At 42.9% G+C, this 14,373-nt stretch overlaps 1 protein-coding gene and 1 pseudogene across 2 annotated transcripts in view; one reads left to right on the forward strand and one right to left on the reverse strand.

Moving 5' to 3' along the window:
• Positions 1-283: 283 nt before the first annotated feature.
• On the reverse strand, positions 284-6,187 carry LOC128581105 (single-strand selective monofunctional uracil DNA glycosylase-like; annotated as a pseudogene).
• Positions 6,188-6,602: 415 nt separating this feature from the next.
• The window catches only part of BTAF1 (B-TFIID TATA-box binding protein associated factor 1), a 111,237-nt gene continuing 103,466 nt past the window's right edge, over positions 6,603-14,373 (forward strand). The window contains exon 1 of one of the 2 annotated variants that reach the window (XM_053584603.1): positions 6,603-6,922. In XM_053584603.1, the coding sequence (XP_053440578.1) occupies positions 6,909-6,922 (14 nt within the window). In that variant the 5' untranslated portion in view covers positions 6,603-6,908. The remainder of the gene's footprint in view (positions 6,923-14,373) is intronic. The other variant, XM_053584604.1, reaches the window with a different exon arrangement.

The following is a 14,373-nucleotide window of genomic DNA, read 5'->3' on the forward strand; positions in this document are numbered from 1 at the left end:
CTGCAAGTGCAACAAAGCCCACCTTCTGCTGATTCTCTGTGGAGTGAGATACCAGGAAAGGGGCAATGCTCAAAGGGAGGTGAAGAAAGCAGGAATCGGGAGGGCAAACTGGAGTAGTATCAAAACTGCCATGGCAGGTTGGAAGACAGTCAACAGATCAAAGAACATGGTTCCCAGCAACCAGGGAGCCCAGGAGGACCTTTTGGCTCTAGTCCAGGAGGTGTCCTGTCATCAGCTTGCCCAAGAATGACCTGGAGGCCTTGAATATGTCCTCTACTTGGCCCTAGGGGTACTCATTTTGATAGCAGGGACAGCAGCCCAACTCATTTAGTCTCTCTTGGCCACTGCCTCCCAGTCCTTGCTGGCCTGTGGGTTACTGAGAGAGAGATGCAGCCCCTCCACCTGGACCTCTGGCCTCAGACCTGACAGAGCCCGCTGTGCCCACTACTCCTCCAGTCAGCCCACTCCCACCACCTTCCTCACCCCCAGCAGCAAAGAGCCACATCACAGATCCCAAGAAACTATTACTGCTGCTTGGCAGGCAGCTCAGCAGGGGTGACGTTGTGCCCGCTGGGGGTCAGGAAGAGCAGTGGATACAGATTGTAGACAAAACAGTGATGGAAGAAGACCTCGGGCTGTCCACAGAGGTTCTAGAAAAAGCCCCAGAATCAGGCACCACTCACTTCTGACTGTGGGAACTCCAGTCCCAGCTCCGTTTTTTGTTTTTTTTTTTTAAGAGACAGAGTCTCACTTTGTCATCCTTGGTAGAGTGCTGTGGCATCACAGATCACAGCAATCTCCAGCTCTTGGGCTTAGGTGATTCTCTTGCCTCAGCCTCCCCAGTAGCTGGGACCACAGGCACCTGCCACAACGCCCGGCTATTTTTTGTTGCAGTTTGGCCAGGGCCGGGTTTGAACCTACCACCGTCTGTATATGGGTCCAGCGTCCTACTCACTGAGCCACAGGCACTGCCCCCCGGCTCAGGTTGTTAAGGGTGCTCTTGAGGAGGGGTCAGATCAGGCCTCCCAATGCCCAATCAGTCCCTGACCAAGCTTACTTCCCTTAAGGGTATCTCAGTCTGGGCCATGCCAAAAGGTCCTGGGTTCATCTCCAGGAAGAGCACTCGCTTGGGGCCCTGGCACTAGCAAGTCGCATAGCTGCGATATGGCCCCCTCATATACTCCACAGGATTGTAGATGATGCTGGCTCAGCTCAACATTGAGCTGAAGCTCCTCCTCCAAGAAGTCCTCAGCCAAGCTTCGAGGGCAGGGCGGGACCTCCATCAAGGCACTTGCAGCTCAGGGAGGACCGCCAGGAGGAAAGCCTGGGGCGGGTGGTGCCTGTAGCTCAAAGAGTAGGGCGCTGACCCCATATACCAGAGGTGGTGAGTTCAAGCCCAGCCCCAGCCAAAAACTGCAACAACACCAAAAAATAAAATAAAAGCCTGGGGCACAGCCATGCATTGCACCTGGTCCAGCTCCCCATCTTGCTTCCAGGTCCTTTCCCCCACCAGGAAGCAGAGAACCTCTGTCTATTTCTTTAACTCCCATAATGTGAATATTTCTTCATTTAATGGTGTCTCCTGAGTAGGTGGGATTACAGGTGCCCACCACAATACCCAGCTAATTTTTCTATTTTTAGTAGAAGTGGGGGTCTTGCTCTTGCTTAGGCTGGTCTTGAACTCCTGAACTCATGCAGTTCATTCACTTCAGCCTCTCAGAGTGCTAGGATTACATGCTTGGTCAAGATTTTTAAAATGTAACTGAGAGGATACACTGTAGGGGCATTTTGCACAACTCCTGCAGGGCTGCAAATATAACTCAGACTTTTCCTAACAAATACAAACAATGCAACCTAATCATAAGTACCCTTATATTAATCTGAAATAAAAAACAAAGAACAAAAAATTCCCAAGATAATATTTAAAAATGATAACAAAATTGTATTAATAATATATATTAATTTAATAGGTATATAAATTGTTTATATTTTGCTTAAATATATTTAAAAACTAATACTTTAGGGTTAGTTGCCACACAAAATTATAATATGAAAAAGTGTGCTGCACATTTTTTCATGCAGACAGTATCTAGTGCCACTTATTGCCAATTAATAATTTATTCTAATTTAGTTCTAAAGTGTCCTACTCATTAGACTCACTTGAAAATATTTTATATAATTTTCAAGTCCAAGCTTCACTTCAGATGAATTAAAATGGTTGGGAGCGGCACCTGTGGCTCAAAGGGGTTGGGTGCTGGCCCCATATGCCAGAGGTGGTGGGTTCAATCCCCGCTCTGGCCAAAAACCACAAAAAAAAAGAAAAAATTAAAATGGTTGGGGAAAAGATTAGGCATTGTTATATTTTAAAAGCTCAGATTATTCCATATGCAATCTGAGTTGAAACTACTGCCCTAATTCAAGCAAGAGCATAATATTGAGAAAAATATCCTTGCAGAACCAACATAAATTTACAATTCTCATCATAATTTGTATTATGTGTTTATCTACTTGTTGCTTGGTTTATCATTGTTAATGTTCTTTAGGTATTATTTTCAGCTAACTTTCACCTTCAAGTCAAAAAGTACCTGAGGAACTTAGACTAATTATGAGCCTAATTGATTACCAGTGGAGGTGCATTTTCCTAAAGATGATCTCAATTGAAAAGAGTGATACTCTGGATTCAATTTGCGGTCCCCAGCTACTCTGGAGGCTGAGGCAAGAGAATCGCCTAAACCCAGGAGTTGGAGGTTGCCGTGAGCTGTGATGTCATGGCATTATAACCAAGGGTGATAAAGTGAGACTCTGTCTCTAAAACAAACAAACAAACAAAAAAACCAGGATTGGCTGGGTGTGGTGGTTCACACCTGTAATCCTAGCACTCTAGAAGGCTGAAGCGGGTGGATTGCTTGTGCTTGAGAGTTTGAGCACAGTCTGAGCAAGAGGGAGACTTCGTCTCTTAAAATGGCTGAGTGTTGTGGTGGGTGTCTGCAGTCCCAGCTCTTTGGGAGGCTGAGAGACAAAAGGATCACTTGAGTCCAAGAGTTTGAGGTTGCTCTGAGCTATGATGCCATGACACTCTATCCAGGGCAACAGAGACTCTGTCTAAAAAACAAAAACAAAAACAACTAACCAAAACCAAATCTAGGGTTAGTTTGATTAGACACCTGTTGGGGGTGGTGCCTGTAGCTCAAAGGAGTGGAGTAGGGCGCCGGCCCCCTATGCCAAAGGTGGTAGGTTCAAACCCAGCCCCCAGCCAAAAACTGCAAAAAAAAAAAAAAAAGACACTTGTGGAATCAGGATACTAGAAGAGTTTTTTAAAACATACCACCAGCTCATATTATATAATTGTTCCTTCCCTCCATATTTTCAGTATAAATAGTAATATTCCATATTTTGTGTTCAGTTTGGGAATCATCACCTTTAATTAAGTGAAATAAACCAGGAAAGAAAGGTAAATACTGAATGTTTTCAGTTGCTTGAAAGCTAAAAATGTTGATTTCTCTGAAGCAGAGTAGAATAGTGGTTACTAGAGATAGGGAAGGTTGTTTAACAAAAAAGTACAGCTAGATAAGAAAAATAAATTTGGCTTGGCACCCGTAGCACAGTGGTTACGGCACCAGCCACATATAATAAGGTAGGTGGGTTCAAACCCCGCCTGGGCCTGCTAAACAACGACAACTGCAACAAAAAAATAGCCAGGCGTTGTGACGGGCACCTGTAGTCTCAGCTACTTGGGAGGCTGAGGCAAGAGAATTGCTTGAGCCCAGGTGTTAAGAGGTTTCTGTGAGCTGTGACACCATGGCACTGTACTCAGGGCAACATAGTGAGACTCTGTCTCAAAAAAAAAATAAATAAATAAAATAAATCCTGTGCTCTATAGCACTGTACGGTGACTATGATTAATAATTGTATATTTTCTTTCTTTTTTTTTTTTAAGAGAAAAGGTCTCATTTTATCACCCAGGGTAGAGTGCCATGGTGTCACAGCTCACAGTAACTCCAGCTCCTGGGCTTAAGCGCTTCTCTTGCCTCAGCCTCCCAAGTAGCTGGGACTACAGGTGCCCGCCACAATGCCTGGCTATTTTTTTGTTGCAGTTGGCTGGAGCTGGCCATCCTCGGTATATGCAGTCTGCACCCTACCCACTGAGCCACAGGCGCTGCCCTTGATTGTATATTTTCAAATGGCTATAAGAGCAAAATTTAAATGTTCTCAGTCCAAAGAAATGATAAATATATGCTGATTACCCTGATTTGATCATTATAAACTGATGTGTCAAAATATCATGCTTATCCCATAAACATGTACAATTATGTGTCAATTAAAAATAACAGCAAAGGGTGGCGCCTATGGCTCAGTCGGTAAGGCACTGGCCCCATATATCGAGGGTGGTGGGTTCAAACCCGGCCCCGGCCAAACTGCAAAACCAAAAAATAGGTGGGCGTTGTGGCGGGCGCCTGTAGTCCCAGCTACTCAGGAGGCTGAGGCAAGAGAATCGCTTAAGCCCATGAGTTGGAGGTTGCTGTGAGCTGTGTGAGGCCACGGCACTCTACCGAGGGCCATAAACTGAGACTCTGTCTCTACAAAATAAATAAATAAATAAATAACAGCAAAATATTATCTCTTATTAAAGAATATTACTGGCCTCTTTTCCTACTTACTCTGGTAATGGAGGCCTATTCACTGTCAATGGCAAACATATCCTCTTTGTGAACTTTCTTACTCTGTATACTTATCTTTCTTTCTCTTCCTCAATAAACTTTATTTTATACTTGCAAAGAAAAGAATATTACTGTCAGTAAAAAATGGATTTCTCTGTATGGATAGATGGCTGTTGTATGTATGATTATGTTTCTGTGAGTTTTTCATGTATTTCCAAAAGTTGGTATGGTATTTAAATACTATAGTGTTTTTAAAAAAATGTTGACAGGTAATTTTACTTGCTAAAACCCTCCTATGACTTCCAATTGCATATGGAGTAATATCCAAATTCCTCACTATGACCCCTTTCTACCACTCCTATCTCATCTCTCAATGTAGATCTTTCTTAGGCTTTTGTACTAGGTATACCCCTTACCCAGAAGGTTCCCCAGATCTTCATACAGCTAGCTACATCTTATCACTTAGCCCTCAGCTAAAGCTCTTCCTCAGTCTTTTCCCTGATTTACCCAGTTAAGAATAATCTCTAATCACTCTCTCAATTTGTTTCACATAGTACACAAATACATTTTCATGTGTCTCTGTTTGTTCTTTTTCTTTCATTAGAATGTAAGTTCAACCACAGGGAATGTCTTGTCTGTTTTGGTCTTTTCTGAAGCCCCAATCTTTCACATGGTAGGTGCTTAATTTGGGCTGAATAAATGAATGTGGTCAGCAATCGATGATTAGTACCCGCTTGTTAGTTTGAATGGTGGTAGATAAATTGAGGGGGCAGGTGGAAGGAGATACCCTGAACATCAACTTAATCAGATTTAAAAGTTCCTAGCAGAGATTCTGACAGAGAGGTGGGAAATAAATATTTATTGAATGACTAGGCAACAAGAAATATTATTACTAGCTTGGATAATGGAAAAATTACTTAACTTTTATGAGTTTACTTTCCTTGCTTATGAAATAAAATGAAGATTAAAACTCATTTCACAGGGTTGGCCTACGAATTATATGATCATATAATGCATGTTACATAGCAGGTACTTGTTTCTTCTTACCCACATATACATATACTGCTTGGCTTACAAATTACATGACCTCATTTTATTTCCACAATCTTCTATAATACTTCTCCTTAGCCTTATTTTACAGATGATGAAACAGACGCAAGGATTAAGACATAGCCTCTTCAGGTAATGAGAAGCCAATGGATATGTTTTATAAGCGAAGGAATGACACAATGAAAGCTGTGGTTTTTCTTGAACATTAATCTGTTGGTGTCCTATAATATGCGCTAAGCTGAACAATGGAGAAATAATATTTTGGCTACTAGCTTGAAAACCAAATTTAAAGTGATAAGGGCCTGCATTAGGTGGCAGAAGAGCGTTTAAAAGCCCAATAGACTATGGAACAGCCCAGATAACCGGGGCGGGGGGGGGGAATACAAAAAAGTAAGTTTTCAACTCTGGTTGAGAAAATGATGGTACCAGCAACAGTTAAGAAATTCGACAAGGCTGTCGGCAGAAGACTTTCCCTTCATTACCGATGCAGAATTCCTGGCAAATAGTTGAGCCTTCTTCAGTGCTGTTACAGATTATTCTTGATTTCACTCCTCCTACTTGTTTCACCACCTGGACAAGAGCATCCTCAGGTTTTCTTGATCTTGCTGCCTTTAGGAACAATCTAGTGGGCAGAGGACGGGGTAGTACGAAATTAGAAACTAAGGTTTTGAACTTCCAGGACTTTGACTGAATCGCCTTTTTCCTTCTGTGGCGAATAAGGAGACCCTTATTTCGCCATTCTCCCTAATTTTGAAACTAGAGAGCCTTTCCAGAACAACATAAAGAGCTTTCATGTGGACACTCGCCTCTACGCAGAAAGTGCTGGCGCTCCTTCAGCTCGCGGAGCGGAGCTCGGGGCTGGTGTTGACGTCACTTCCGGCGCGCGGACGTTTGGTTAGGCGTGCCGACGCCTGCGTCAGCAAAGAGCGGGGCTAGGGGTACCCGGTTTGAAGTCGTGCGGGTCGGAGGACTGCCGCCTCCGCTACAACCTCGGACCCCTGCTCCCCGTCCGCGGCGGAGACAAGCTCGGGTAGGCGGCAGGGCAGATGCCCGAGGGCCCGCGTCGGGACGCCCCGCGCCGCCCTGGCCGCTCCCCTCTGCTCCGCGGCCTGGGCCTGCGCCGCTCTGCTCTCTGGAAACTAGCGCTTCAGCGGCGCGGCGCGTAGCTCGCGGGGAGCTCCGGACCGCAGGCACCCAGGCATGGCGGTCTCCAGGTGGGTCTCGCTTCTGACGAGCGAGGGGGAAGGCGACTCGGGCGAGGCACTGTCTCCTCTCAGCGCCCCACTCCTAGACGAGAGAGGAGCGGGTTCTCATTGTCACTGGGCTCCGGCGCCTTCTTCCCTAGACTTCGGAGTTCACCCTTCGGTCGGCGGGTGTTTCAGCTTGGGTTACCTCTAGTAAATCGGTTCAAGAATATTTTTTTCTTGTTAAATAAACCCTTTGGCACGTTAAGCTGGGTTTTCTTTTTCTTCACCACGTTTCTCTTCTCTGGTTTCCCTTCCCTCTTTCAGTTCTAGGAGAAGGTCTCTCTCTCGGTATTCTAAGGCTGATCCCTAACCTCCATTTCATGGGAAAACTTGGTAGTTAACTGTCGAAGGAGGAGAAATTTGAAATTATCTAAGATGTTAAATTTATGTAAAAATTATGTTAAATTTTTTTATTTATGGTTTTAGTGATATGTGCTTTCCCAAGGTGTATTTTTTACGTTGTCTAATTTTTCCTTTTCTTTAGCAGTAAACACTTTATCGTCAGTGTTACAATCTTAAACAGATTATGAAAAAATTACAATCTTAAACAGATTATGAAAAAATACATCAACAGTCTTAAAATGTATTAAAATTTTGCCTGTCAAGAGACGAAAGTCTCAGAAAACTTGGAAAACTGTAGAAAAACTAACAGGACATTTATTTGTCTAGCTGTAGGAGGAAAGTTCTCCTTTCCTCTGATAAGATAGAATGGTTGAAATTTTTTTTGTGTGTGTGAGCGGTTTGTTTTGGTGGTCCTATATACATGTAAGGGGTAGTTCCTTTGTGGTGGTAATCAGAAGGATTCACCAAGTTTTTTTTTTTGCAGTTTTTGTCCAGGGCTGGGCTTGAACCCACCACCTCCAGCATATGGGGCCGGCACCCCACTCCTTTGAGCCACAGGCACCGCCCAGGATTCACCAAGTTTTTTAGAGTTGATGAGAACTGTTAATGAGAATTGAGTTCTACTATGTAGAATGAAGGAATAAATGATAAAAACGAGTAGTTTTCATTCATTTTAGGTAATTAATTGAACATATTCTTTGAGCACATTATGTGCTCAAGTTTTATCTGTTTTGCAAGGGAAGGGATAAGCCATCCCTCAAAGACTCCCTAGGTAACTGATGAAATACTGTGTGGGAGAAGCTCATGGGAGTTGGGTGAAGGGAGTTGCTAGGTACCTGTAGTATGGGGCATCTAATTTTTATTTCACAGATTAATTAATTCATCTTATTTATTCTTATTTATAAAATTGCCTCAAGAGAATACAGGTGGTGTGTTCAATTTTTGCAAATACAGAAAGGTATGTCTTCTAACTTCCCATTTAATACATAAATATATGCATTGTAAATTCATCGATTCATAAACTTAATATGAGATTTACCAGACAATGCAATGTTTAAGGGGGATGAATATGTCCTTTCTTAGAGCAGAATATAATTTTCACAATATTGGATGTGCTTTACAGAGACAAAAAGAAAATGTTTAAAAAGAACCTTGTGCCGGGCGTCGTGGCTCCTACCTATAATCCTAGCACTTTAGGAGGCTGAGGCGGGTGGATTGCCTGAGCTCAGGAGTTGGAGACCAGCCTGAGCAAGAGAGAGATCCTGTCTCTAAAAATAACTGGGCCTTGTGGTGGACACCTGTAGTCCCAGCTACTCTGGAGCTGAGGCAGGAGAATCACTTGAGCTCAAGAGTTTGAGGTACGAGGCCACAGCACTCTACCAAAGGGGACAAAAATGAGATTCTGTCTCCAAAAAAAAAATTGTAGTCAGATTTGGCCAACCACTGTTATTATTTACAGACAGTTAGAACATTTAATATTTCTAAATGAATGAGCAGATTTTGAAGGCTACTGCCCTTTGTTCTAGATATTGTATTCCAAAGACTAGGGCTGATTTTTATTTTTATTTGTTTATTTTTTTGAGACAGAGTCTCATTATGTCACTCTTGGTAGAGTGTCACAGCTCAGAGCAACCTCAAACTCTTGGGCTTAAGCGATTTCTGCCTCAGCCTCCCAGGTAGCTGGGACTACAGGGAAAGAGCTCAAGTAGGGGTGATTTTGTTGTTGTTGTTGTAGCTTGGCTGGGACCATGTTGGAACCCGCCACCCTTGATATATGGGGCCGACGCCCTACTCACAGCCACAGGCGCTGCCCAGTAGGGGTGAGTAAAACAAATTTTTTTTCTTGCTCACTTTGCCAAAATTCTGCTTTTAAAAAGGCCTATCACATTTTTAGAGAAGAGCTATCTCTATGCTTAGTTTAGTAATAGATTCAAGAAAAACATTTTTTTGAATTTTTTTTTTTTTTTGTAGAGACATAGTTTTACTTTATTGTCCTCAGTAGAGTGCCCTGGCGTCACACAGCTCACAGCAACCTCCAACTCCTGGGCTTAGGCGATTCTCCTGCCTCAGCCTCCTGAGTAGCTGGGACTACAGGTGCCCGCCACAACGCCCGCCTATTTTTTTGTTGCAGTTTGGCCGGGGCTGGGTTTGAACACGTCACCCTCGGTGTATGGGGCCGGTGCCCTGCTCACTGAGCCACAGGCGCCGCCCTCAAGAAAAAAATTTTTAAGACACCTTATGTGTTTTGGGGGTACTATCAGTTCTTGACTTTCTCATCTATGGGTTCACTTTGAATGGCAAACTTTAGTTTCAGGCTGGCCTTCTCCATGCACTAAGTACATTTCTATGCTAACTGAACTTCCTTTCTTTCCTGTTGGTGTACACTTGGGGAGTACAGATTCCTTTTAATACTATTTTATGAAAAATAGGCAGAAGATAGTTCAGGAGATAAAAAATCATGTCAGAATCAAATCAGAAATATTTTTGCACTTTTTATATCAATGTGCATAACAGGAGAAACTGTAATGTTTTCAGGACTTCCTAAACATTTCCAACTGAAGAGAACAGGTAAATTGGTACCATCATGCTCTCAATGTCAGGTCAGGAAATCTGGAAATATTCCTTCAATGCTCTTTCCCTCCCCCTCCCTCCCCTTCCCTCCCCTTTCATCCCCCTCCATCTTTCTCCATCTTTCTCTCTCCCCCCAGCCAGCCACTCAGTTACTAAATCCAATTCTGTTTGTTCCTTTTTTTTTTTTTTTTTTTTCTTTTTTGTAGAGACAGAGTCTCACTTTATTACCGTCGGTAGACTGCCGTGGCGTCACACGGCTCACAGCAACCTCCAGCTCTTGGGCTTACATGATTCTCTTGCCTCAGCCTCCCAAGCAGCTGGGACTACAGGCGCCCGCCACAATGCCCGGCCATTTTTTTGTTGCAGTTTGGCTGGGGCTGGGTTTGAACCCACCACCTTCGGTATATGGGGCCGGCGCCCTACTCACTGAGCCATAGGCGCCACCCTGTTCCTTTTTTTTTTTTTTTTTTTGAGACAGAATCTCAAGCTGTCACCCTGGGTAGAGTGTCATGGTTTCATCATAACTCACAGCAACCTCCAACTCTTGGACTCAAGCAATTTCTTACCTCAGTTTTTATATTTTTAGTAGAGACAGGGTCTCGCTTTTGCTCAGGCTGGTCTTGAACTCATGCAAGACCTATCTCGGCCTCCCAGAGTGCTAGGATTACAAGTGTGAACCACCGTGCCTGGCCTGTCTGTCCCTTCTTTCTTGTTTTTCTCCAGCCAGTTTTCTCTATACCAGTTACCACATCCTACTCCATGTCACCATCATCTATAGTCCAAGACACCTGCAACAGCAGCCTTTTTCCTTTTCCTGCCTTTCATATCTCATTCCAATTTATTTTTCACTTCAGTCATATTATTTGCTAATATGCACATTTGAATTGGTCATTTTTCTGCTTAAACTTCTTTAGTTTTTTACTGTTGCCTTAGGATAAAGTCCAAATTCACAAACATGTCTTACCAAATCCTTTGCACTCTTGTTCCTCTTCCCCTTTTTAGCTTCATCTGTGTCAAGTTCGGTCTACCTTCCCTTCCTTCTTCTCTTAACCCCCTTTCTTCCCAGAATCCATGTTCTTGCCTCTCATCCTTTATCTCTGGAACATTTCTTTCCCCATCTCAAGTCTAATTCTGACCTTGGTTTTTTGGTTTAAACGTATATGTCACTTTGTTTAGGAAGTCTTCTCTGGTTTTACTTCAGCTGAGGAAAATGTACTCCAGTTAGTCATAATATTTATCATACTTTGTAATTGATTGTTCTCACCCATGTTGAATTAACATAAACTTTGTAAGAGAATTGTATGTGCCTTTTTGTCTCCGTTCTGTTCCTGGTTCCTCCTTAACAGATGTTTAATACATATTTAAAAATTAAGTGATTTTGATTTTTGCTTTAATACCTCCCATAATTTTACCATAATTTATGAATAATTAGAATATTCCATAATTTAGAATATTTCCAGTTTTTTTTTTTTGAGATGGTCTCACTCTGTCGCCCTGGGTAGAGTGCTGTGGTGTCATCATAACTCACAGCAACCTCATATTCTTGGGCTCAAGTGATCTTGCCTCAGCCTCCCAAGTAGCTGGGACTACAGGCCCCCACCACAACACTTGGCTAGTTTTTTCTTTCTTTTTTTTTTTTTTTTGCAGTTTTTGGCCAGGGCTGGGTTTGAACCTGCCATCTCCGGCATATGGGGCCGGCGCCCTACCCTTTTGAGCCACAGGTGCCACTAGGCTAGTTTTTTCTATTATTAGTAGACAACAGAGTCTTGCTGTTGCTAAGGTGATCTACTCGCTTCACCCTCCCAGAGTGCTGAGATTACTGGTGTGTTCAGTGAATGCTTTTGAGTTTAACTACAGTTTTAACTCAGTAAGAAAAACTTTCACTAATGCTTTGAATACTGACCAGGATTGTAATTTTTAAAATAATTATCAGAATAATTTTGTAAGGTTTATAATGTAGTAAATCATGTGATAGCATGGCTTTTTTCTTTCTTTTTTTTTTTTTTTTTTAGAAACAGAGTCTTACTTTATCACCCTCAGTAGAGTGCCATGGCCTCACACAGCTCACAGCAACCTCCAGTTCCTGGGCTTAAGGCAGTTCTCTTGCCTCAACCTCCCAAATAGCTGGGACTATAGGCACCCACCACTGGCCCGGCTATTTTTTTGTTGCAGTTCGGCCAGGCCCGGTTTAAACTTGCCACCCTTGGTGTATAGGGCCGGCACCTGAAGACAGGCCTTTCACGTGTAACTCAGTTTCACTGCCAATACAGTGACCATGTTGGCCTTCAGTGGTTCCTTAACTTTAGCATGCAGTAGAGGGCTGGTTATAGCACAGACCAGCCAGGACCCACCACCGAGGGCCGGGGGTGGGATCTGCAGGTGGCACCAGTGCCGCTGGCCCTGGAGCCATATTCTAAGGACCACTGTGCTTCCAGAGTCTGTGTGCTCCCCCTTCTCTCCCTAGCAGCGGCCCTTTCACCCTTTCAGCCTTTGCTGACCCACTCCCCACAGGTGAGCTCAACAAGATAGAGTGTGACAAGCAGACATGGGAGTGTGACAGGAGCATGGTTCTGTGCATCAGGGACCAGACCTACAGGAAGAAGTACAGCAGCTACCTCAACATCTACTGCCAGGGCCCCACACCCAATTGCAGCATCTACAACCCGCACCCCTGCGGACACGGGTCACCGACAGCCCCTGTCCCTCTCTAGCCCTGCTGAGGGCCTGATAGCATGGCTTTTTGTAGTGCAAATTGGATACAATGTATTTAGTGTGATCCAATATTAATACCCTGCCTTATGAAGGCTTGGTTTTATTGTACTTTGAATTGTAAGAATGTGGCAAATTATGAAATGCATAGCCAACTCTTGATCTGTGGGTGAGTTAAATCTTAAAAAATTGTGACTCTAAAATTGCAAATACAATCATAGCATTTGAAGTTCTTCATAAAATGCAGTGAAACAATGTATGACTCCTTTAGACCATTAATAAAAAATGAGCATGCAAATGTAGGCGTTGAGAACAATGTTGCCCTTAAGATGTATGCTGAAAAGTCAGCTAAGCTCACTCACTAGCTACTTGACTTCCTTTGACAAAACCAACCTCAGCAAAAAACAATTTTTTTCAAGGTTACTTGCAAACAAATTGTCATAGTTATCTTTTTTTTTGAGACAGAGTTTCACTTTGTTGCCCTCAGTAGACTACCATGGCATCATAACTCACAGCAACCTCAAACTCTTGGGCTCAAGCAATTCTCTTGCCTCAGCCTCCTGAGTAGCTGGGATTGCAGGTGCCTGCCACAAAGCCTGGCTATTTTTAGAGATGGGTTCTTGCTTTTGCTCAGGCTGGTCTTGAACTCGTGAGCTCAAGTGATCTGCCCACCTCAGCTTCCCAGAGTGCTGTGATTTACAGGGGTGAGCCACTGCTCTCAGCCAGTTAATATCTTTTAATATCATTGTTTTGCTTTGTGAAACATTCAGACCATTATCATCTTAGTTGGGATTCAGACATCAACAGTAAAGGCAACCTTAGAAGGATTGCTAAGACTTAATTGTTGATATGAATCTGTAACTTTGTTGGGTTTCTATGGCTTAATGTAATTTTTTTGGAAAGCTTGTTTTTTGATACTTTTGCCTGTTTATGCCAGATTTGATTGAATTAACTATTATACATTGGCTAGCTAATAGAAACATAGTTTTTCCTTAGTTATAATTAGAAACTTCAAAAATAGTTTTTCCTCAGTGATTTTTTTGCTCTAAAAATTATATCCAAATTGTCTACATAGTACTTAAAATTTGACTGTTTTAGAGGCATACTTAAGGTCTCTGGCATATATCTTTGCATTCAAAAATAATATGGTTGGTCAGAAAGGATGATGGTGGTGGTAGTGGGGGAACCAGAACACATTTTATGGAAGAAACAAATTGCTACATATAAGCATAACTTTTCTTAATTTGGTTCTCACTGCACTGCTGATAGTTCAGAGAAACGTTGTTACAGCAGGCCTATTCTGCCAAATGAAAGGAAGTTTCTTAATGTGGGAGGTGTTCAGTGGATCCTTTCTATGAACTGGGAAAAAGCTACTCTTAATTACTTATATATAGGACAATACAGGTTTGCTAAGCCCTACTGTTAATTTCAGTCCATTATGAGATCTATGGGAGGAAATTATTATCATTACTTCTTTTTTTAGAAATTTTTAGAATCTTTTGTCGCCATTGGTAGAGTGCCATGGTGTCACAGTTCACAGCAACCTTCAACTCCTGGGCTTAGGCGATTCTCTTGATTCAGCCTCCCGAGTAGCTGGGACTACAAGGCGCCTGCCACAATGCCTGGCTATTTTCTTGTTGCAGTTTGGCTGGGGCTGGGTTCGAACCCGCCACCCTCAGTATATGGGGCCGGCGCCCTTCCCATTGAGCCACAGGTGCTGCCTTATAGGAGGAAATTATTATAAATTAAAATTTATCAAACATTTTATACTTAAAAAAGTTTAGACACAGAAGCCA

Source organism: Nycticebus coucang, chromosome 3, assembly GCF_027406575.1.
Source record: "Nycticebus coucang isolate mNycCou1 chromosome 3, mNycCou1.pri, whole genome shotgun sequence".
In the NCBI taxonomy this organism is placed as follows: domain Eukaryota; kingdom Metazoa; phylum Chordata; class Mammalia; order Primates; family Lorisidae; genus Nycticebus; species Nycticebus coucang.